At 37.8% G+C, this 21763-nt stretch overlaps 1 protein-coding gene across 1 annotated transcript in view; it reads left to right on the top strand.

Annotated features, from left to right (window-relative positions):
* Nucleotides 1-2579: 2579 nt before the first annotated feature.
* Nucleotides 2580-21763, top strand: part of Ufl1 (UFM1 specific ligase 1) — a 31710-nt gene continuing 12526 nt past the window's right edge. Inside the window, exons 1-10 of the mRNA XM_036178404.1 lie at nucleotides 2580-2780; nucleotides 3703-3848; nucleotides 5062-5090; nucleotides 5915-6012; nucleotides 6679-6793; nucleotides 9397-9527; nucleotides 14695-14753; nucleotides 16763-16909; nucleotides 17993-18168; nucleotides 19558-19737. Coding sequence (XP_036034297.1) covers nucleotides 2704-2780; nucleotides 3703-3848; nucleotides 5062-5090; nucleotides 5915-6012; nucleotides 6679-6793; nucleotides 9397-9527; nucleotides 14695-14753; nucleotides 16763-16909; nucleotides 17993-18168; nucleotides 19558-19737 — 1158 coding nt within the window. The 5' untranslated portion in view covers nucleotides 2580-2703. The remainder of the gene's footprint in view (nucleotides 2781-3702; nucleotides 3849-5061; nucleotides 5091-5914; nucleotides 6013-6678; nucleotides 6794-9396; nucleotides 9528-14694; nucleotides 14754-16762; nucleotides 16910-17992; nucleotides 18169-19557; nucleotides 19738-21763) is intronic.

Below are 21763 nucleotides of genomic sequence, written 5' to 3'. Positions count from 1 at the left end.
TTTAATACTACTTGTTTCAGGGCTGACCACTTGGTGTTGGGTAACTAATTTTGGGGCTCATGCATGGAGAACACTATTTCTACCTCTCTCAGCATTCCCTAGTTGCCTGTAGTTTAGAGGAGATCCTCCACGAGGCTTCCATCTTCCATGTTAGCATGTGTGTTTGTGGTGTTTTGTTCAGGTCTTGTTTAGGCAGGTGTATTGTTGAGATATCCTGGATTTAGCTTCCCTGTCATTCCTAGGAGACAGAATCACAAAGCTGGTTTCTTGGTCCTTTGTCTCTTACACTCCTTTCACCTATACCTAAGTGATGTTTCCTGAGCCTGCAAGAACTGTTTTTGTAGATGATATAGCTGGGTCACAGGGTAGATTTATTTTAGCTCTTTGAGAGTTTACACTGATTTCTGGAGTGACTAGACCAATTTTCAACCACACCAACAGTGAATGAGAGTTCCCTTTTCCACATCCTTCCCAGTATTTATTGTCAGTTGTATTATTATTATTATTATTATTATTAGTAGTAGTAGTAGTAGTAGTAGTAGTAGTAGTAGTATTTTAGCTATTATGACTAGGTACGATAATATCTCAAAGTTGTTTTGATTTGTATTTCCCAAATTGTTAACAATGATGACCATATTTCACAGCAATTCTTAGCCACTGTTCTTTCTTTGAGATCTCTGTGTTCATCTCTATAATCCCCTAATTTTGAGTGGGACATTTTTTGGAAATTTTTTGTTTTGTTTTGTTTTGTTTTGTTTTGTTTTTCGAGACAGGGTTTCTCTGTGTAGCTTTGCACCTTTCCTGGAACTCACTTGGTAGCCCAGCCTGTCCTCAAACTCACGGAGATCTGTCTGGCTCTGCCTCCCAGTGTTGGGATTAAAGGCGTGAGCTACCACCTGGCTTAAAAAGATGACTGTGAGCCACTATGTGGTTGCTGGGAATTGAACTCAGGACCACTGGAAGAGCAGAGCCATCTCTCCAACCCCTAGGAATTTTTGTTGTTGTTGTTGAGTTTTTTCAATTCTTTATATATTCTGGATATTAATCACCTGACATGTGTAGCTGACCGAGTCCTTCCCATTGTGGGCTTCTGCACTTGTCTGTTTGATTCCTTAGCTGTGCAGACAGTTCTTAGTTTGTGAGGTCCCACCTGTCAACTGGACAACAGTGTACTTTATATCTTATAGCTGTAGATGAAGGATAATATTAATTTTTTTCATGGATGGTATGTGAAGGGATAGGGGCATGACATAGTTTAAATGTTATGCATGTATGCATATGTTGAAGCATCATAGTGTTTCATTACTGTGTGTAATTTTATTGTGTTAAAGGACAATATATAAGTCTGAGAATGTGTCATAACTCATGTACACATTGTAGCTAAAGACAATACCAGCTGTCTTCAGATTGTCTGAATATCAATGTTAAGATGGTTTGCACACAACCATAGACAGCTATCAGAAAATTTTACAAAGAATAAAACTTCATCTCCCCAAACTCACACAACGTTCATTTTTCAAAGAATTGTCTAAGTCTAGAAAACAGCCACTTAGTGTTTGTTCCATTAATTCACTCAGTGCATTGTTTACAGTGCCTCTGTATATTGCATATTGGGCAAAAGTGAAATATCCCCGATTCAACAGCGGGGAGATGGTTCAGCGGTTAAAGGGCTCACTGTGCCAGCATAAGGACTTGAGTTCAGAGCCCAGAACTCAGGTCGGAAGCTGAATATGGTGATGATCAACATGCCAAGGTGGTGAAGCCAGGGCAATCTCCAGGGGCTTGCTGGCTGGTAAGTCTAGACGAAATGGGAGCACCGAGCTTGCTGAGAGACACTACTTCAAAAGATAAGGTGGAGAGCATAGAGAAAGACAAGTGTAATGATGGAGTTCTCTAAATATTAATCAAAGCTAGGTACTTGGAAGACATATTTATTTGTTGGATGTGTTATCTAGACCAATATATTTACATTGGAACGAAGTAAAATATTCTTTACTAAGTAACAATACTAACGACTAAAATATTCTTTACCAGGTGATTTCCTCACTGATTAGGTGAGGAAAGTGGTGAATATGAATGAGCAATGGCAGTTGTCTTGTCTAAGGATGACAATGCAAAGAAGCAGTGTTATCATGTCTTCCACCATTTCATTCCCAGACATGGTCATTCCTTTGTCTGAGTATATATTCCCCATAAGAAAAATAACAGCCTCTAGAATACATGAACTCAATTCCATGATGTTTGCAATATCCAGATGGATTCATTTTGGGGAAACAAAATGTAGTAGTGATGAAATAGTGAAGCCCACATTTCTCCAGAAACCACTTCATTCTTGGCCCACGTAAAAGCCCGATTCATTGTTCAAAGTGGATTAGACACGGTCTGTAATAGCCCGACAAAAGAAGTGTGTCTCGTCCCCTCTGCAAGGGCTGGCGATCATTTGAGGGTTGCTGAGCACCAACAAGCAGCAGGCAAACTGCAGGATTTCTGAGTCAGCTTTTAGCCAGGCTTTGAAGCAGTTTGCAGCCGCCTCCCGGAGGCCACGCCCAGCCGAGGGCGCCGAGCGTGACCGCCACGCCCCTGTTCGCGATTTGCGTTGGAGCGGGTGTCTTGGCCCTCCGCGCGGCCCGTCCCGGGGCGCCTGCCGCCGGCTGAGGGCTGACGTGTCTGCTGTTTCCCGGTGTCGGTGCGAGCGAGGCGGTGATGGCGGACGCCTGGGAGGAGATCCGGCGGCTGGCGGCTGACTTCCAGCGGGCGCAGTTTGCGGAAGCCGCGCAGAGGTGCTGGTCCCCTCCGGTCTGGAGCCGGTGTAGGCCCGGGACCCCGGAGCCCGGCTGCTGCAGCTGCCGGTAGAGGCGCTCGCAGCCCGGCCTAGAGCGAGCTTGCAAAGATCCCGGTGCAGTGCGCAGCAAGTAGCCTAGCCCTCCTCTAATCCTTTCTTATCTGTTGCCACAGATCTAAGCCAGATCCACACGCCATCTGTCATTTTTAGGGACTCCCGGACGCAGACTTTTCTGTACTCCACGAATCTTTGGAGGCGTGGCCAGAACACCCCGACTCCATGTCCAGGATTGCAGATCACATATATGATGCGAATAGACTTTTTTTCTTCCTTGTAAACGAGATCTTGTAGTATTTTATTACTACTGGATCTGAACATGTAGTCCTTTCTTGCTGCTTATAGCATTGAGAGCTACAAACACATGAACAGTCACACACCAGACAAGCAACAACAACAAAACCCAAACCATCAAAAACCCAAGAAAACAAAATCTAGGACACAGTAAACGGTGTGGGTAACTAGCAGTAGTAACTGTGGTTTTGCTAAGTCAGATGTCCTGTCTGTACAACAACTGTACTAGTAAGGTCAGCATGCTGTGATTTTTAAGAAGTTTGTTTCATCAGAAAATTAAAGGCATAGCTGGTGTTTTTCTTTCATAAATTGTATGTCCACAGTTTTGGTCTTTGAAGACTGAATGCAGGACTAGAAGAGAACACGTTTAGAATCATAATACAGTGATGTGTCTATTATAAGTAAATAATTCAAATGGATGTAAACTTACTACAAGTTTTCTTTTTAAGTTACTTATGTCATTGTACTAATAAAGCACAGTATTTGTAATGTAGAAGTTACTCAAAATACTGCTTTCAAACACTTGTGGAACATGTCAACTACACTCTTACACTTCTGGTTTCCCGCAGGTTGTCAGAGCGGAACTGCATTGAGATTGTGAATAAATTGATCTCTCAGAAACAGGTAGAAGTAGTTCATACGCTTGATGGAAAGGAATATGTTACTCCAGCCCAAATCAGTAAAGAAATGAGAGATGAGCTGCATGTCCGAGGTGGTAAGTAATTGCTTAGTGTTATGCTTTGGTTTTCACTGGGAGCTTGGGGAAATACATTAAAATTGTAAGTAAATAGTCAGTTCTATGGAGGTTGTAGGGCATTCTCCTCAATTGTTCCTTTTTCTTCCACACTTTGTGTTTGTTGGGAATTAAACTTGGGCGTGTGCTAGTAAGTGCTACCACTGAGCTTTAACCCTTCTTGATTGGTAACTGCATAGGTTCATGCAGTCAGCCTTTCTAGGGTCACACACACATGATCCTAACTATCATGGAACAAATACCATGGTTTTGTTGTATTGAATTAAATGTACTATATATGTGGGGTTTTTCTTTTCTTATTAATTTACTTTGTGAACCAGGGGTGGGTACCTAGCTGCCAGTGATCAGATGGTTAATTATATATGAAGAATAGTGATTTCATTAGATTATAAGTTCTCAAATATTAAAGCTATATTACTATTTTCCTTAAAAACAAAAAACTTTGTAAATCTATATACTATGACCTGAGGCCCATCGTATTATATAAAATTCATTTACTACTAGCAAACATAAAATATTGTTTTGCTTTGTATTTTCAAAGTTTGAACAATGATTTAAAATGATTGAGTACAGTTTGATTTTAACAAAACGCACTTTTCACACCTTTTTTTTTTTTTTTGAGCTGAGGATCGAACCCAGGGCCTTGCACTTGCTAGGCAAGCGCTCTACCACTGAGCTAAATCCCCAACCCAAAACCCACTTTTCAGTGGCTACTATTAGAGTGTAATGTTGATGTTTTGTTTCTTATCTTCCTGCAATAGTGCTAATAAAATACATACTATGATTTGGAATATTTAACAGATTCTATCTTGCTGATAGACGTTTACTTTTCAATTTTCAAAGAATGGGGCCTTCATCTTACTTTAGTTGCAGATGTTTCTTTTGGTCATTTTTGATAAACTAAATTGTGTGGAGAGTTGAATGTCTCCCAGAGGTTTGTCATCTTGTGTCGGTTGATGTTCATAATTGGGTCTGATGTGATAAAAACTGCTTTGAAAACAGTATCGCCTGTGGCTTTAACCATGATGATTGGTCAATTAGTAACTTGTATCTCCATGCATCAGTTATTGTGCTCTTTATAGAAGGACTTGGACTGATCAACACTGTATCTGTTAGACTTGATGCTGTTTGGCTGTACTTCCATGTTATTTAAATGCCTGTCTTTTGTTCAAAGGTCGAGTAAACATTGTTGACTTACAACAGGTAAATTTATAAAAATTTTGCTTTTATTTCTTAAAAGTTTCTTAATTTCTGATACCAAGGATTTGTTCAGTTCCTTTCTAAGTATTCACTAGTACCGGTGTCGTATATGGTATGATGTTTGTGAAGAAATAGTTGTGAAACCTTTGCTGATGCCTTGAGTTGATTTACTAAGTTTTCGTTGTTTGAGAACATTCTTTGCAGATTAAACTCAACAGTTATTACTTTATAAAATTGTAAAATTTGTGTAATTTGGGGTGAAACATCATTAGGAATTCATATTTATGTATTTTAGTATATAGAAAGTAAAAAATAGTTTAAAAAATGAAAGGAATGTCTTTTTAAAATATTAAAAAATATATATGACCACCAAGGTGGTCTAGAAACTAGAAAATTTTATATAAAGTGCTGTTTTATGAAAATATAGTTCACTGCCTAATACAAGTTTTCCAGGAAAAAAATGTAATTCTTCAGAACTCAAAAGTAAATAAATAAGCAATGTTTTTTTTCTTACTTTGTCTCTCCTTTCTTTTTCTTTTTTATTTTACCCCTACCCCCTCCTTTTTTTCCTTTTCCTTTCTTTCTTTTTTTTTTTTTGTTTTTATTAGCAGTGTCTTGTCTTATTCTGTGGTCCTGTCTTGCCTAGAACTATCTCTGTAGACCACACTGACCTTATACTTGTGGCTGTCCTTCTACATGTTAGGATATTATAAGTGTTTTCCATCATATATACTCATGTAAGGATGAGTACAAAAACATAAATCTAAATGTATATTCTTAAATTTAACATCTAGTGCAAACTTCATATAATTTCTATCTAATTCTAGGTTATTAATGTGGACCTGACTCATATTGAAAATAGAATCAGTGACATTATTAAATCAGAGAAGCATGTCCAAATAGTATTGGGTCAACTGATAGATGAGTAAGTATAATATTTAGAAGCACTTTCTTTCCTTCCTTCAAATAATATATGTTTAGGCTGGTCATGGCCAGTTAGGCTATTTGTTTAGAGCTCACATAACACAGTATAAAAATCATTTCATGGCTGGACGCTGGTGGCGCATGCCTTTAATCCCAACAGAAACAGGTGGATTTCTGTGAGTTCAAGGCCAGCCTGGGCTACATAGTGAGTTCCACTAAAACTACACAGAGAAACCCTGTCTCGGAAAAAAAAAATCATTTCATTATAAAAAATTAATTCCATTTTAAAAGAAAATGCTAATTATGGGGAATACATATTCATAAATAATGTAAGTCCTGATCTTTTTTCCTGTTAAAGCAATATAAAAACATAACTTTATTATTTGTCATGAATTAACTGAATGCAAAGCAAATGTGTTCTAAAAATATGTGAAATGATTATAAAATCTATTGGTAAAAGAAAAAGAAAACCTACCATTTGATTAACCATACATTTAATTGCATCCATGAGCAAAAAATTAGCTTTAGAGTCTGAGCAGTGAATGTTGTTCATTCATATCCTGTTCATTACTTTGGGGACCTATTATACTCCAAGAAAAGCATGAATGGGAAAAAATACAGAATGAAAACATTTTTAAGTTTTTAAAAGCCTTGTCTTCAATATTAGGAACTATCTGGATCGGTTATCAGAAGAGGTAAATGACAAATTGCAAGAAAGCGGTCAAGTAACCATCTCAGAACTGTGTAAGACGTATGACCTTCCTGGGGACTTTCTGACACAGGTACTTTTCCCCTAATAGTGTAAAGAATTTTAAAGCATCTTAGTGGGGGACAGGGTCAGGTGGTTTTATACAAGTGATTACCTCTCCTAGCCATGTACATTGGTTGTGCATTCCATCTATGTCTGTAAAGAGATGTGTTGAAAGTGATTACAAGTATTCCAAGTCCCAAGCCACAAGATGCCCAAGAACACTTAATGAATACTTTGTAGGACTGTCTTGATGCCACAGAAGTGCATATACCAGGGGTGTGTAGATTTGCCTTGTGCTTGTGAGATCCACTGTATAGAAAGTAACCAAATATATATCGCTTTTCTATAATAGCTAAATATTATAAAGTAGAGGGGGATGATTAGGGCTGCTGCTGAATATCTCGCAGTGCAAAACACTTTTAGCAGAGGATTTTCTTATTAAAAGTCAGTAGTACCGTTCTTATCTTATCATCAGTTCTCCTCTAAACTGTGACCATGACAGAAAGACAAAGAATCTCACGTATTCTCCAACTCTGGATATTCGTATTGCTACTAAATTTAGATATCATGACTGTAGTGTAATAATGGTGTTACCTAAATCCTGAAGCTATGTGTTGGCTGTATCTTTAAAGTAGTTTGTTATAATCATAGATGTCCATGTGATCCAGTGGAAAACCATAGGCTTTAGTGTTAAACAGACCTGGATTTGAATCCTGTTGATGCCCCTACTTAGTTACCTGACATTAAGATTATTTCATTTGTATGGTGTTTCAGATATCATACCTTTGAGAAGGAATGACTGTGTCTTTTTCATAAGCATCAGTAAGATATCTAATGAAGTGTTAGCACAAGGACAGCACTCTACAAACAGTAGTTTGTTTTCCGTTTACTGAAACAAGGAAATAGCCAAATCTCATTTTAACTACCATCTTAGTTACTGTTCTCTTGCTTTTATTAAACATCATGACCAAAGCAACACTTTTTTAAAATTTTTTTTAAATTTCTCTTTTTTTTCTTTATTTTCCTTTTTTAAAATTTATTACATTTGTTTTAATTTTATACATCAGCCATGGGTTCCCCTGTCCTCCCCACTCCTGCCCCTGCCCCCACCTTCCCCCTAGCCCCTCCCCTCCATTCCCATCTCCTCCAGGGCCAAGACTCCCCTGGGGATTCATTTAAATCTGGTGGATTCAGCACAGGCAGGTCCAGTCCCCTCCTTCCAGGCTGAGCAAAGTGGCCCTGTGTAAGCCCAAGGTTCCAAACAGCCAGCTCATGCACTAAGGACAGGTCCCGGTGCCACAGCCTGGATTCCTCCCAAGCAGTTCAAGCTATTCAATTGTCTCACTTATCCAGAGGGCCTGATCCAGCTGGGGGCTCCACAGCCTTGACCAAAGCAACTCTTACAAAAGGAAGCATTTAATTGAGGGCTTACTTACAGTTTCAGAGGGTTAGTCCATAATCATCTAATCATCGTGGCAGACAGGCAGACATGGTACTGTACTGAGTGCTTACTTCCTGATCCACAGGTAGGTAGTCCAAAGCCCATCCCCAATGACACACCTCCTAATCCTTCCCAAACTGTTCCTTTAACTGGGGACTAAGCATTCAACTATATGAGCCTGTGGGGGCAGGAGGTGCCTTCTCATTCAAACCTCCACAACTACCTTTCACCTTAAAATCTAACTTTTGAAAGTTAACAAACCATAATTACTTGAGGTCTATTTGTAGTATATTAGTAGAATAAGCTTTCCTGGTGGTATTTAAAACACAATATAAAAACAATAGATATTTTACAAAGCATTTAAGGGTCTAAGTCCTACCTGAGAAACTATAAATCATAGAAAGTTATACTTAAAAAATATAAGGTTCAGGCCAAATGATTTCTTGTGCAACTATGCTCCTGGGTACTTAAGAGTTTTTAGCTCTGTTTTCTGAATATCACAAGCATGTTCCTAAAAGCTTATTATGTTTTTCTTCATTGTAAAACTATCAAACAAATGAACTTGAATTCATCTGCTTTTGGAAGGATATGAAATATGCCCAGACCTGTTCCACACATACTTATACAGGTGTAGTATAGCAGAGGAGAAATACTGTCTCAAATTTGAAAACCAGTCAAGAAACCAGCAATCTGCCAGTTTAAATCTGGAAAAAGTCTTCTTACTATTAGGGAATATCGTTTTTCAGATCTTATGTTTCTCTTAGTTGGAAAATCCTGAAATAACATTCCTGTTAGTATCTAAAGGTGCAAACAGGCTTCTCTGAGACCTATCTTGCTATTTGTATGTTGAAAACCATTTGTATCTAGAAAACTGCCTAATGAATCATTTTTATTTTCCATTAGAAATAAGTATTGTAAGCGAGGGCTATTATTAGAGTTAATCCTTTGTCAATTAACTAGTGATAATCAATAATTACTATTATTATAACTAATGCTTTAACAATTTGGTTTCTGGACTCTGCTAAGAGACAATGAAGCTTTCTAGATACTAATCCATCATTTTAGTTCATGTCTGATGTAATTTGTACAGTTGAAATTTCTGTCACAGCACATAGCTTAAATTGAGTTGGATTGTACAAACACGGTTTAATTTTGTTATTTCAAATTAATAAAAGTTGACCTCTGATTCCCAGGCACTAACTCAGCGACTTGGTCGAATTATCAATGGCCATATTGACCTTGATAACAGAGGGGTGATTTTCACTGAGGCCTTTGTAGCTCGCCATAAAGCACGCATCCGTGGGCTCTTCAGTGCTATTACCCGGTAAGCATGTTTTGAAGTATGTATATATGTATATGTATATTCTTATACATTTCTTTGATATGATTTGCATCTTTAACAAGTAGTTGAATTTTCTTAAAGCAAAATCTCGTAAGAATCCCAGTTTACTAAGCATGCAGAAGGAGAGCTCTGAAATGTAAAGCCTCCCAGGTCCCCAAACTCAGCTGTCTCCACTCACTTTGCCTTCCTTCCTCTGCTCCCACAACTTTTATACTTTTACAGAAAACAGTTTACAATCTAAGGCTAACATCACTGTGTGAAGATCACCCTGAATCATGGAAAGACTGCAGTTACTAACACAGGAGGATTTGTGCCCATGGTTCTATGACATAGTAACCATGTGATGTGGGCAGATAAGTCAGTGACCTAGTTGCTTGGAGTTTAGGTGGGACTGTTTTTGAAATCCTTTTTACTGAAAGTTCACAGTTGTAATGAATAGCAGTATTACTTTAGACAGGCACATTTCTAACTAGGAGTCTGTAAGATGTTCAGATTTATTTAAAGAGAGAATTCAGAAATCCTGCATTCTTAGTTATCACCTCTCCTGTCACATAGTTTGTGTTGACTAGCTTTGTATCCCCATCAGTCTTTGAGATGTCCTTACAACTCTGTGGACGGCATATTCCACTCTATCTAATACCCTGTTCAGCCTTTTCTTTTAAGGGTGCTTAAGGCTGATGTCTGTATTCACTGTCCATTTTCTTACCCTCTGCCATGTGTCATGCCATGTGTCTAGTATCACAAATCCCATATCTACTTTCTATCTTTATCTTACTTGTTTTTGCATCAACATTTAATGGCAGACATTTCTCTTAAATAGGGCAGAATAACAGTATGTATTTATGGAGGATCAAACACATGTATGGCACAGGAGTACAAAAGACTGAGAGCTTTGGAGGGGAAGCTTATATTCAGTTGGAACACTTTTCTTCTTTTTCTTTTTATTCTTAAATAGTCTGGAATTTTTAAGTAAACTATTAGAGAGTATTTCTATGACCAGTATAGAAATTATTCAAATTTTACCACAAATATTTTAATCTGTATTTCCGACAAAAAGAGCATTGTCCTGTATAATATAATACAGAACTCATAGTCAGAAAATTAGCATTGATACATACACCCATCTAAGGTTTGGATTCATTTTATATACTGATTGCTTCAGCATTGCCCTTTCTAGCCCCTTCAGGTTCAGTTCCGAATCAAGTATTTTTAGTTGTTGTAGGTCTTTGGTCACCTTTAACCTGGAATACTTGTTTGGTCTTTCTCTGACTCTCCTGATCTCGATATTGAGAAGGTCACAGATCAGTTATTCTTTAAGATGTTAAGTTCTCAGGTCTGCTGTTTGTGCATGTTACTGTCAGTATTTAGGTTGCCCATCGCTGGCAGGAATACGCAGAAGGGACTCATTATTCTTGTAATTAAACCTTAGCAGGTGATACACAATTAAGATTTTTCCAATTACTGATTAGTGTTATAATTACTTAACAGATATAGCTGATAAAATTCCTGAAAAGCTACTTTATAAAGAAAATAAATAGCCATGTGCAGGGATGAAATTTTAGTTCCATGTATCCCATTCTTTCTCAGACTTACAGTTTGTTTGTTTGTTTTTATTATTGGGTACTTAGTGTTCCCTAAATTTGTCATTTACTCTTAACTTGTTATAAATTACATTTTCAAATCACCTTTGATTTTTGCTGGTAGTTGGCCCTCAGACTGGCTTTTGACCTTCTGGCATGACCTCATACTCTGGGTTGGGTAGTTTTTACTGATACAACAAAGTGTTTTGGGTTCAGTTCCTATTTCCCTGTCCACTCAGCCTCTCTATCCATGTCTCCAAGGCCGCCTGATTGCTCTGTTGGAGTAGACTGTGTGGGAACCTACATCTGGGTACTTTGTTGCCTTACACACTATTGGGGTCTGACTGTTTCTTGGCCCTCTTTGTAAATAGGTTATAGCAGTGCCTCTCAACCTGTGGGTCACAACCCCTTTTGGGGTCAACTACCCTTTCACAGGGGTCACCTAAGACCATTAGAAAACATATATTTACATTAGGATTCATAACAGTAGAAAATTACAGTTGTGAAGTAGCAGTGAAAATAATTTTATAGTTGGGGAAGGTCACCATAACATGAGGAACTGTATTAAAGGGTCGCAGCATTAGGAAGGTTGAGAACCACTGAGTTAGAGGATGTACTGACACAGGTATGTGTACTATGTTTCTATTTGTATATCTAGCAAAACCATGTGATCAAACTGTTATCTCCGATTCAAGTCAAATATGAGGCTTCATTCATTTTATTCTCTTTTCTTTTTCTTTCTTTTGCTATTTTTTATATTTGTAATTCTCTTCTTCGGCTATGGTAAATTTAGCATGCATCGTCTTTAATGTGTTTAATTATTTCATCAATTCCCGTTATGTGCCTATGTACCTGACTTGCTTTTGCTCCTGTAGTCCCTTTCTCCCCACACTCCATGTACTGTTTATCCTCCATGGCTCCTGATAGCCTATATATGATCTCTCCAAATGCAAGTCAGTGATGGCTTTTAGAGGAGCTGAGCTGGGAAGCTGATAGGTAGAGACAGGGAGAGTCAGATTTGTAACTTTTTGGGCCCTTTGAATTCATAGTTTAGTCAGAAACTAAAAACACTTTCCTATTCAGATATGTGTCTTTTCCATGTTGCGGATAACTTCAGTGGGTGTAAATTTGTCACAGTCAGCTTTTCCTCTCATAGTAATCCTGGGTTTCTGTGTGCAGCTTTTGTCAACCTAGTTCTGAGCCCGACAAGATAGTGCTAAGACATGTGGCTTCCAGATAGAGGATTGAATTCATTGTGTCTGTACACTAGTCTGAAACTAAAGAACCATTCACTTTTCTGGTCTGAAGGCATGTCGTCCACAAGGGTATGTTGAGAGCTGGTACAGGTAGCTGGAGGAACAGGCAGTAAATACTAAGCTCAGTGTGACGTGTAGGTACACTATACCACATTCTGTTCCAAACCAAAATAAAAATTCATCAATCGAAAAACTTAGAAATTTAGTGCATGTATTGAATGCCTGCCCTGAGTAATAGCTAGAAGTTCTAAGGTGGAGTCCTTTAAGGAAGTTCCTATTTAGTATGTTTCCTTGATGGGAACAGAAAAGACACACAATAACATGAAGAAGGTTGTGATAATTACTGTAAGATAACAGAGATGACACAATTTACAGCGTACTGGGACCTAGTTAATTTGGAAATTTGAGAAAATTTGGGATCAAACAATTTAATAAAACAAATTGATCCATATGAAATTTTGTTAAATAATTTAGTCAAAATTCCCCAGACACAGGAGCATTAAGTGTTTCATTCATTTTTAAATAATGTTTCTTTTTTACCAAGCTTTTTCAAGGATTTAAATGAAAAAAGTTATGACATTCTAAATCATCAGTAAGGCATTAAAAAGCTGGAATTAGTTAAGGACTTTGAATATGCATAAAATTAAAATCTAGCTGGAGAACACAGATGATAGCTTCAAGTGAATAGACACAGAATCTTACTTTCAAAACTATAAGTAGTGAAGAGTAAATACAGGACTGGGCAGATGGCTCGGTGGGTAAGGTGTGTGCTCTGAGTGTTTTCATGTGTTCTCAGCATGTTCTTTAAAGCCAAGCATGGAGGCACATCTGGACCCAAGTACTTTAGAGTGGAGACAGGCAGATCCTGGGAGGTTGCTAACCAGCAACCCTAGCTAAATAGGAAGCTCCAAGTTGAGTGAAAAACCCTGTCTCAAAAAATAAAGGGGAGAGATAGTGAAAGATATCCAGAGTTGTCCCTCTGTCCTCCACAAGCTCACACATAGGATCACATACCTGAACACACATACATACATCACACACGAAAACAAAAAAGTATACTCAGGTATATGTTCAGCTACCTAAAAGCATTCCATGGTCTGGGGACATAAGTTAGTGATAGTGGGAGAGTGCCACCTATACATGCACAAAGCCCTGGAATGATTTTAGCACCCCTATCCCACTGCCACAGTCACTACAGTGCCCGTACAAAGACATGAATACTTGACATTCATTAAATTTGTTTATGATGCTTCAACTATTGTAATAGACACTGTAAATATCAACTGAACAGATAAACAAACTAGTATATGTCTGTATTAGAGCAGTGATGTTCATGACTGAACTACTTCATGCATGTTTCATTATTGATGAACATCCAGTAATATAATACTATGTAAAAGAAACAGGAACACAAGACCTCCTACTGATTCAACTATATGGAATGTCTAACAGGTCAAATTTATAGATTCAGGAAAGAGATGACTTTTATCTGCAGAGTGGCAGCAGTGATTGACTGCAAATACTACTGAGTGGTAAAATCATTGTGAAACTGGATTGTTGTGATGGTTACACAAGTTTGTAAATTTATTAAGATCATCGAGTGCACACTTGAAATTGAGTAGATGTTAATTATATATAAATCATACTCTATTAAAATAGTTTAGAAAATGTTACAGAAAATACAGATAAGTAAAAAGAGCATAGTAACATTGATTTCTCTCAAACACTTTTGTCTAGAAATATCGCAGATGCATTTAAGTACACATATTATCTCACTCGAATATTCTCAAGTAAATAGAGTGAAACCACAGTAAGGAAAATTATATTCATCCGCCCTCACATGTCTGTGAGTTCTGTATCATTCATGGATGCAGCCATGTACTGAAAATATTTGGGAAGAAAATTACATATGCACTAAACTGTTCAGATAACACATTGCATTAGAAAATAAGGACATCTACTAGTTGTAAGTTTCCAAGTTAGAGGGAGGTTCCACGGCATTTGCTAATGAGAGGCATGAGCATCCTTGGATTTTAGTATGCTGTACAGCGGAGATAAGAGCAAGTCCAGCATCACAGAAAGGAAAGTTACTGGAATCATAATAGAAATTGATCTGGGTTATGAACAGACTCATTCCTACTACCTGGGTAGCACAGTCCTGATCAGGTATCTAAGAGTTGATATAACTTTGCCATCATTTTTTTCCTTTCAATTAATTGGTGTTTTCTTTTAATAAACTCCAGATTGGATTTTTTAAAATCATATACAATTCTATAGTGAGTTTCAATTTTTTTCTTTTAATTCCCATTAAAGGCCTACAGCAGTGAATTCTTTGATTTCAAAATATGGATTTCAGGAGCAGCTCCTTTACTGTAAGTTTTATTTCAATTTGTATTGTTTGGGTTGTGGGTATAGCTCAGTAAGACAGTGTTTTTTGAGAATACACGAGTACCAGGCTTTCATCTCCAATGATGAGAAAGAGAAAGTTTCACACAGTTCTCTTCAAGGGCATACATTTAATGATCCAAGGACTTCCCTGTGGGTTCTACCTTCTGCAAGCTCCATCATCAGCTCAGTAGTACCTCTTTAGGACCAAGAAGACATTCAGCATCAAGAGTATAGCACTGCTTTATAGACTGTTAATGAAACAAAGTAATTTATTTTCTCCTTTATTTTTTGAAATTATAGTATAGCCATGTCGTTTCTCCTTTTCCTTTCTATGCTCTGAACTTCTCATATATCCCTTCTTGTTCTCTTCCAAATTCATGACTTCTTTTTTCATTGAGCGGTGGCAGCTGCGGTGGTAGTGGTGGTGGTGGTGGTGGTGGTTGTGGTGTGTGTGTGTGTCTTATTGGATAACTAAATGGGGTGCTGTCCCTGGGGAAGACTTTCTCCTGCACTCAGCATTTCTAAGTTGCCTATAGTTGTATGTGTTAAGGTTGAGACCTCTTGGCTTCTTTTCCCCTCCACATTACCTTGTCTATTGTTGTGGGCAGCCATGTTGGTGAGACTTTGACATTCCTAGGAGACACAATTGCTCTATAATCCTATAATCTTTCACAATGGTCCCTAAGCCTTAAGTGCAAGAGTTGTTTTATATATGGATCCATTGTGACTGGGCGCCATAGCTCTGCGTTTTGATTGGTTGTAGTTCCCTGTAATGATCTCAGTGTGTTACAGAAAGAGTTTTCCTTGGTAAAGAGTGAGGACTGCACTGTGGGAATAAGGACAGTTATTTAGAATGTAGTTAGGGATTATGCTGGTTTAGTAAAGTGGTGGTTATTGGTTCTCCTCCAAGACCCATGACTTCTCTAGCCTCAGTCATCATTACTATATGAGGCATGGTTTCCCTCTTGTTGAGCATGCCTAAAGTCCAGTTAGCTTCCAGATTGCCATAGACTTATGAGGATAGTGGTGGTGATAATGAAATATGTATTGAGTGCTTATGATATGCCAGCTGATGGTAGCACTTTACTTGAATACAGCAGCCTTAGGAATTAGGTATTGTTATTGTCCCCATTTCACAGATAAGAAAATACAGGCACTGAGGAAATGACTTTCCCAGTGTTTTATAGTTAGTAGATGGCAGAGGTAAGGTTTGCCCTTGACCACTGGAGCGCCAGCGTCTATCCTCTCAGCCAAGGCATTTTACTTCTGCATTAAGAATGGTTGATACACTGCTTCAGGTTAAACAGAAAGCTAGAAATAATGGAAAGTGATCACACTGCTGATTCTAATGTGTCCTGGTGCTTTGGTTCTTCTAAACATTAGAAATTTGAATGTAAAATGCTAGTGATTAAATATTATCTGTTCTTAAAGTATTTGGTCATCTGCTTTACATCAAATTATAAAAGAAATAATAGGGTGATGATTTTTTTTATGAAGTTTTTAAATTAATGTACAAAGTAATGGGATTGTTATAGCATTTTCATACATATGTGCCATGTTTTCTTCATAGTTGTCTTTTGCCTCCATTTGTATTACTCTCTCTTACTGGTCCCCTCCATCCTCCAAATGGTCCCCTCCCATTTGCTTTAATGTCACATGTGTTCCATGACCCCCTCTTTTCAAACTCTTCCCACTCTCTCATGATATTTACTCCTCTTCCATGGCCTCCATTTCTGATTTCATGGCCAGGATTTTGAGTTCTGTTTAAAGTCACTCAGTGTCTGGTTTGATTTACACTAGTTTCTAGATTTTCCCTGAATTACAGCCTGAGTAGAACAAATATCAGGGATTTTGTTTAAAGTGTAATTCATGCATGGTGTTTAAATTTTAATGTATCTTTAAGAAGCATGACGTTTAGGAAGACTGACTGGAAAGCTCTTGGCCTTTGGAACTGTGTGTTCTGATCTGTGTGTACTATGTGATATGCTTTAAGCTGTGCTTGAGGAACTCGTTGGCACTGGACGATTACGAGGCTCTGTGGTTGGCGGGCGACAGGATAAAGCAGTGTTTGTCCCTGACATCTATTCCAGGACACAGAGCACATGGGTGGATTCCTTTTTCAGGCAGAACGGCTACCTAGGTAACTATTTTTTTTTCTTTTCTTTGAAACTAAAGTTTCTTCCTAACACTGAAATATTCTTAGAAAGTATTATACTCCAGAGTCCACATGCATTTTCCTGGGGTTGATTAGATAGTCATGTTGCTCTTTGACTACAAAAGTTGTCACTTTCAATTCTGTGGGGCTTGGGAATTGAAATTAATTCCATTATTATTGAAATTTAAAAATTCCAAAAGATGGGTATTGATAGTTACTAACCTTCAGTTTGTATGCAAGTGTTATAAAAATTTAGGTTTTTAAACCCCTAAAGCAATTATCGTGTGTTTAATGTAGTATATATGTTGTTTCAAGTTATTTCGTCTTAGAAACGTTCATTGACTGTTGGCTTTGCAATGCTTACATTTTCAGTTTTCTACAACCCAGAAACATGAATATTATTCTCAAGTGTACTTCTGAGGTGCTGCTCTCATTTCTGTAGAGTAGCCTGACTGAGTCAAAGCAGTAGGCACTTCATTTCCTGAGTGCGGCCCTGATCAACCTGAGAGTGGGGCATAGTCCCTAAGATTGTCAAGAACGGTTTGAACACACCAGTACAGGACTTTGCTTAGGCTCACTTGATCTCTGACAATGCAGTAACATCTGTAAATCTGAGTCTGTTATGTGAAATGGTCTACTTTGGAGAATGGCTCTGTCCTGTTGTACAGTGACACATTTTTAAAAATACAATTCATTCCTTGAACTAAAATAAGGAAAATAGATTCCAGTTGTGAGTTTTAATTTGCACTGTTGCCCTTTACTTCACTGCCGTTTCTCCTTGTGTTGCTCTGTAGTCCCGCTTTCCTTCAACCCTTCAGCTGGGGAAGAGGTCACACAACTTGTGTGCAGGGAGAAGTTGAAGCAGGTTTCCTACAGGAACCTTTAGTAATAGACATCGAGGAAAAGAACCATTTAACAAGCAACACTGTGTTTATTGTATTCCTCAGAAAATACTAGAATACATTACATTCACAATCAAAGAATGGGTTTGTGTAGAACTTAACTTTTTATAAGACTTCTGGAAGGTGTGAGGGATTGACAGTTCTGTTCAACTTTGTGTATTTCTAGAATTTGATGCTTTATCCAGACTTGGAATCCCAGATGCTGTGAACTATATAAAGAAAAGATATAAGAATACACAACTCTTGTTTTTGAAGGCAGCTTGTGTTGGTCAAGGACTCGTGGACCAGGTGGAAGCATCAGTAGAGGAAGCCATCAGCTCGGGGACATGGGTTGATATTTCTGTATGTTTTACCTTTTTCTCTTAATTTTTGGTTAAACCAGTGATGGGTGATATTTTACCAAAATATGCTCATTTTAGAAATAGGGTGTGTAAAGCTAATATTGCCTTTAGAAGTAAATTCTAGTAGTCATTGTTACAACAGAAACAAAATTTTAAGTATTTTAAGCTTAGAGTAATGTTATAAGTGTACATGATCAAATCCAGAATTTTATAAATCTCAAAATCAAAGAAAATAATATAGCAGTCATTTCAGTCCTGAGAGTGAAATTGATGAGCTTTTGCACATCTGACTGAGTTTTCTTTCCTGTTGCTATGAAAAATACCCTGATAAAACCAACTTCAGAATGAACAGGCTTGTTTTAGCTCACAGCTCCTACTTGCCCATCTATTATGGGAAGTCAGGGGAGCAGGAATGTGAAGCAGCTAGTCATAGTACATCCACAGTCAAGGACAGAGAACAAACTCATGCATACATGCTTGCTTTTTATCCAATCCAGGGCCCAAACCCAGGGAATGGTGCCACTAACTTTTAGACTGAGTCTTCCCATTACCAATTAACACAATCAAGGGAGTCCTTCCAGGCGTGCCCATGGGCCAATCTGATCTAGAGTGTCCCTCACTGAGACTCTTCCCAGGTAATTCTAGATTTTGTCAGTTAGCAGTTGAAAGTAGCCATTATAATGTCATACCCAAGCTTATACAACTGCCTGACCTCAGACATCCTGGTACATTTGCTTATCCCATTATGGGTAATTCCTGGACGCCAGTCTGTTACTTCTAATCAGAACATAGATGTTTGTATAAGGTAGGAAGACTCCTGCTGTGGTTGCCAAATTTCTTAAGGCATCCTTATTCTTACAGCAGGTCTCAGGTAGTTTCTGTGTAGTAGGCACTGATCTATGTGCTAGAAATATGGTGGACAAACATGTATCTTCTCTTAAGATAGGCAGTTCCTAGGAAGAGATGTGTAAAATAGTAATTAAAAATAATAATTCAGATGATAGAGCTGAAAAGAAACTTTGTACAGGTAAATTTGTCAGGAATTACTGGTGAATTGTTTCTAGGTTTATAAGAGAGAAGCATAGAGAGGTCTGTAGGTTTGGGTAGTGCTTTGCCCAACTTGATACTCCTATAAGGCATGCAAGTGGCGAAATTGGGTTAAAAAAAAATGTTATATGACTCTAGAGCTCCAAGTGCCGATGAGCCTAGAAAAACAGTTTGGAAAGTTGGGATCATAACTGTTTCTGAAAGCCACTGGCTTAAATGAGGTTCCTTAAGGGAAATCACATTTATAAATATAGCTACACACGTATATATATGTTATACATATGAAACAGTTAGCCTGTGTTTTCCTGTATTTCTCTCATTTTCATTTTGCTTATAATTCTAGCCTCTGCTACCCAGTTCTTTGTCAGTTGAAGATGCTGCCATGCTGCTTCAGCAGGTGATGCGACCATTCAGCAAGCAAGCTTCACCTATAGTCTTTAGTGACACAGTTGTGGTCAGTGAAAAATTTATAAATGACTGTACAGAACTGTTCAGTGAACGGATGCACCAAAAAGCGGAAAAGGTATCCAGAGTTTCTTCCACTGCTAATCTTAACAGTGTTTTCTTTCCAGTTAGGATCATCTGATACCTTTTGGGAAATACTGTAAGCAGTCTGACCACAAAGGATTATCATCTTGCACAGCTCTTTTTTTACGTCCTCTAGGATTTATTATTAGTTTTCTTCATCTTCATTAGAACCTGTTAAAAGTTAGAGAACTAATTTTACAAATAAAATCTTACCAATAAAATTACATAGTTTTCAATTTAAGTCACCAAAGAATTTGATCCACTGTTAAAACTTAAAATGCTTAAAAGTGTCACCTGTAAGTCAGACTTACTTTGTGATCAGAGAGACATCAAAGAAAGAAAATCAGTGAACATAGTTTTAGTACAAAGCGTGAGTAGCACCACAAATAATCACTAAATCTGGCAAAACTTCATTGATTTACCTGGTTAGAAGTAACAGAATAACTCATTGAGAAAAGAAATTTTATTACTGTCAAAGTTAATTAGTTTTCAAGCATGATGGTACATTTCTGTAATTCCAGCACTCAGGAGCTAAAGGTAAGGAATACTAGTTTTAGTCTAGTTAGGCCCAAGATCATCCCTGAACTGTATAGTAAAAACCTATCTTAAACAATCAAAAACTGATGAATTTTTAAAAAATATTTGTTTATTTGTATTTATCCATGTATATCTGTGTATATGTATGTGTAACTGTATTTGGGTGCTCTCAGAGGTCAGCAAAGGCTACTGAATCCCCTAAGTTTAAGTTACAGGCAGCTATGAGCCACCATGATAGGCTGGAACCAAACCTGGATCCTCTGCAGGAGTAACTAGTGCTCGTCACCACTGAGCCTTCTCTCCAGCTCCTGAACATTTTCTCTTTGAAGTTTTTGGTATTTGACTGTTGTCTCAAAGTGTTTTTAAGTAGAGTTCTTGCCAGGCCTGTCTTCATAGCTGTCCAGTTCATGCTTGTAGTTAAAATCACCATCTCTGCACAAAGCCTATTCTCAGATAAAGCAAGCCCTGTGTCTTAATATGCTGTTGCTGAATTCATGCAGACCCATTAAGTGTGTAAATCATTTGTGTTTAACTATATTCTTTTAAACCTTAGTAGTGTGACTATGAGATAGTTTTCTGCAATTGTCCTGTTTAGCAGACAAGAATAAAAATATTGATGTGACATCAGTAAACTAGGTTTAAATGTGTACTGGGGAAAAGTAGACCTTCTTATTGCTTATCTTCAAATAAAAAAAATGATACTCTGGTAAGAATGTATGTCAATACAGGGCTGGAAGTGTGTGTGTGTGTGTGTGTGTGTGTGTGTGTGTGTGTGTGTGTGCTAGTTATCACTTATTAAAAATGTTCATCACCTTTCTTTGAACTCTGTTTAACTGGAAAAGTAAAGGATGGATTTGGAGAAAGTAATCTTATTACTGAACTCCTCATTATCCTAAACATTTTTTTCTAGGGAACCAAATAGAAAATGATACTATTTTTACTGTGAAAGTGTTCTTCTGTCACTAGAGATTAAAGAACTGTCTCATAAAAAAGAACTGATTTCTGAAGCTGGAAATAGTTCCAGTTTGTTGTTAATTATTAACATAAAATTTAAGTGGTAGAGCTCTTCGGTAACTAATTCATAGGAAAAATAGATTTATTTGAATTGGTTGCATGCAACTCATAGTCATTGGAGTTATAGCCGTTTCCATGGCTTTCTTGAAATTGCAAGTACACTGGTGGCGCAGTGCTCAAGAGTCTCAGAAAAAGAAAGGGACAAGAGGATTCTCTTCAGCCTGGTAGAGCCAGTGAAAGCTGGGGAAGAGTGTGTCTCCCTCTGCAGTGGATGCGCTGTGGTCACCTTGCTGCTTTCATTAGCCAGGGAAAGAAGAACAGCAGATGAGGCTGAGACACAAAGACAGACAGGCTCAGAGTAGCACTTAAGAGCTGTATCATCTTTAGCAATAAAACCAACAATGAGCATTAGGATGAGTTGATAAGCAACTTCTCTGCTGTTTGAAATGGTGTGTGTGTATATATTGCCT

This window comes from Onychomys torridus, chromosome 2 (assembly GCF_903995425.1).
Source record: "Onychomys torridus chromosome 2, mOncTor1.1, whole genome shotgun sequence".
NCBI classification, from domain to species: Eukaryota; Metazoa; Chordata; class Mammalia; order Rodentia; family Cricetidae; genus Onychomys; species Onychomys torridus.
The sequence above is the reverse complement of the archived record's forward strand: the minus strand, read 5'-3'. Positions and strand labels throughout refer to the sequence as shown.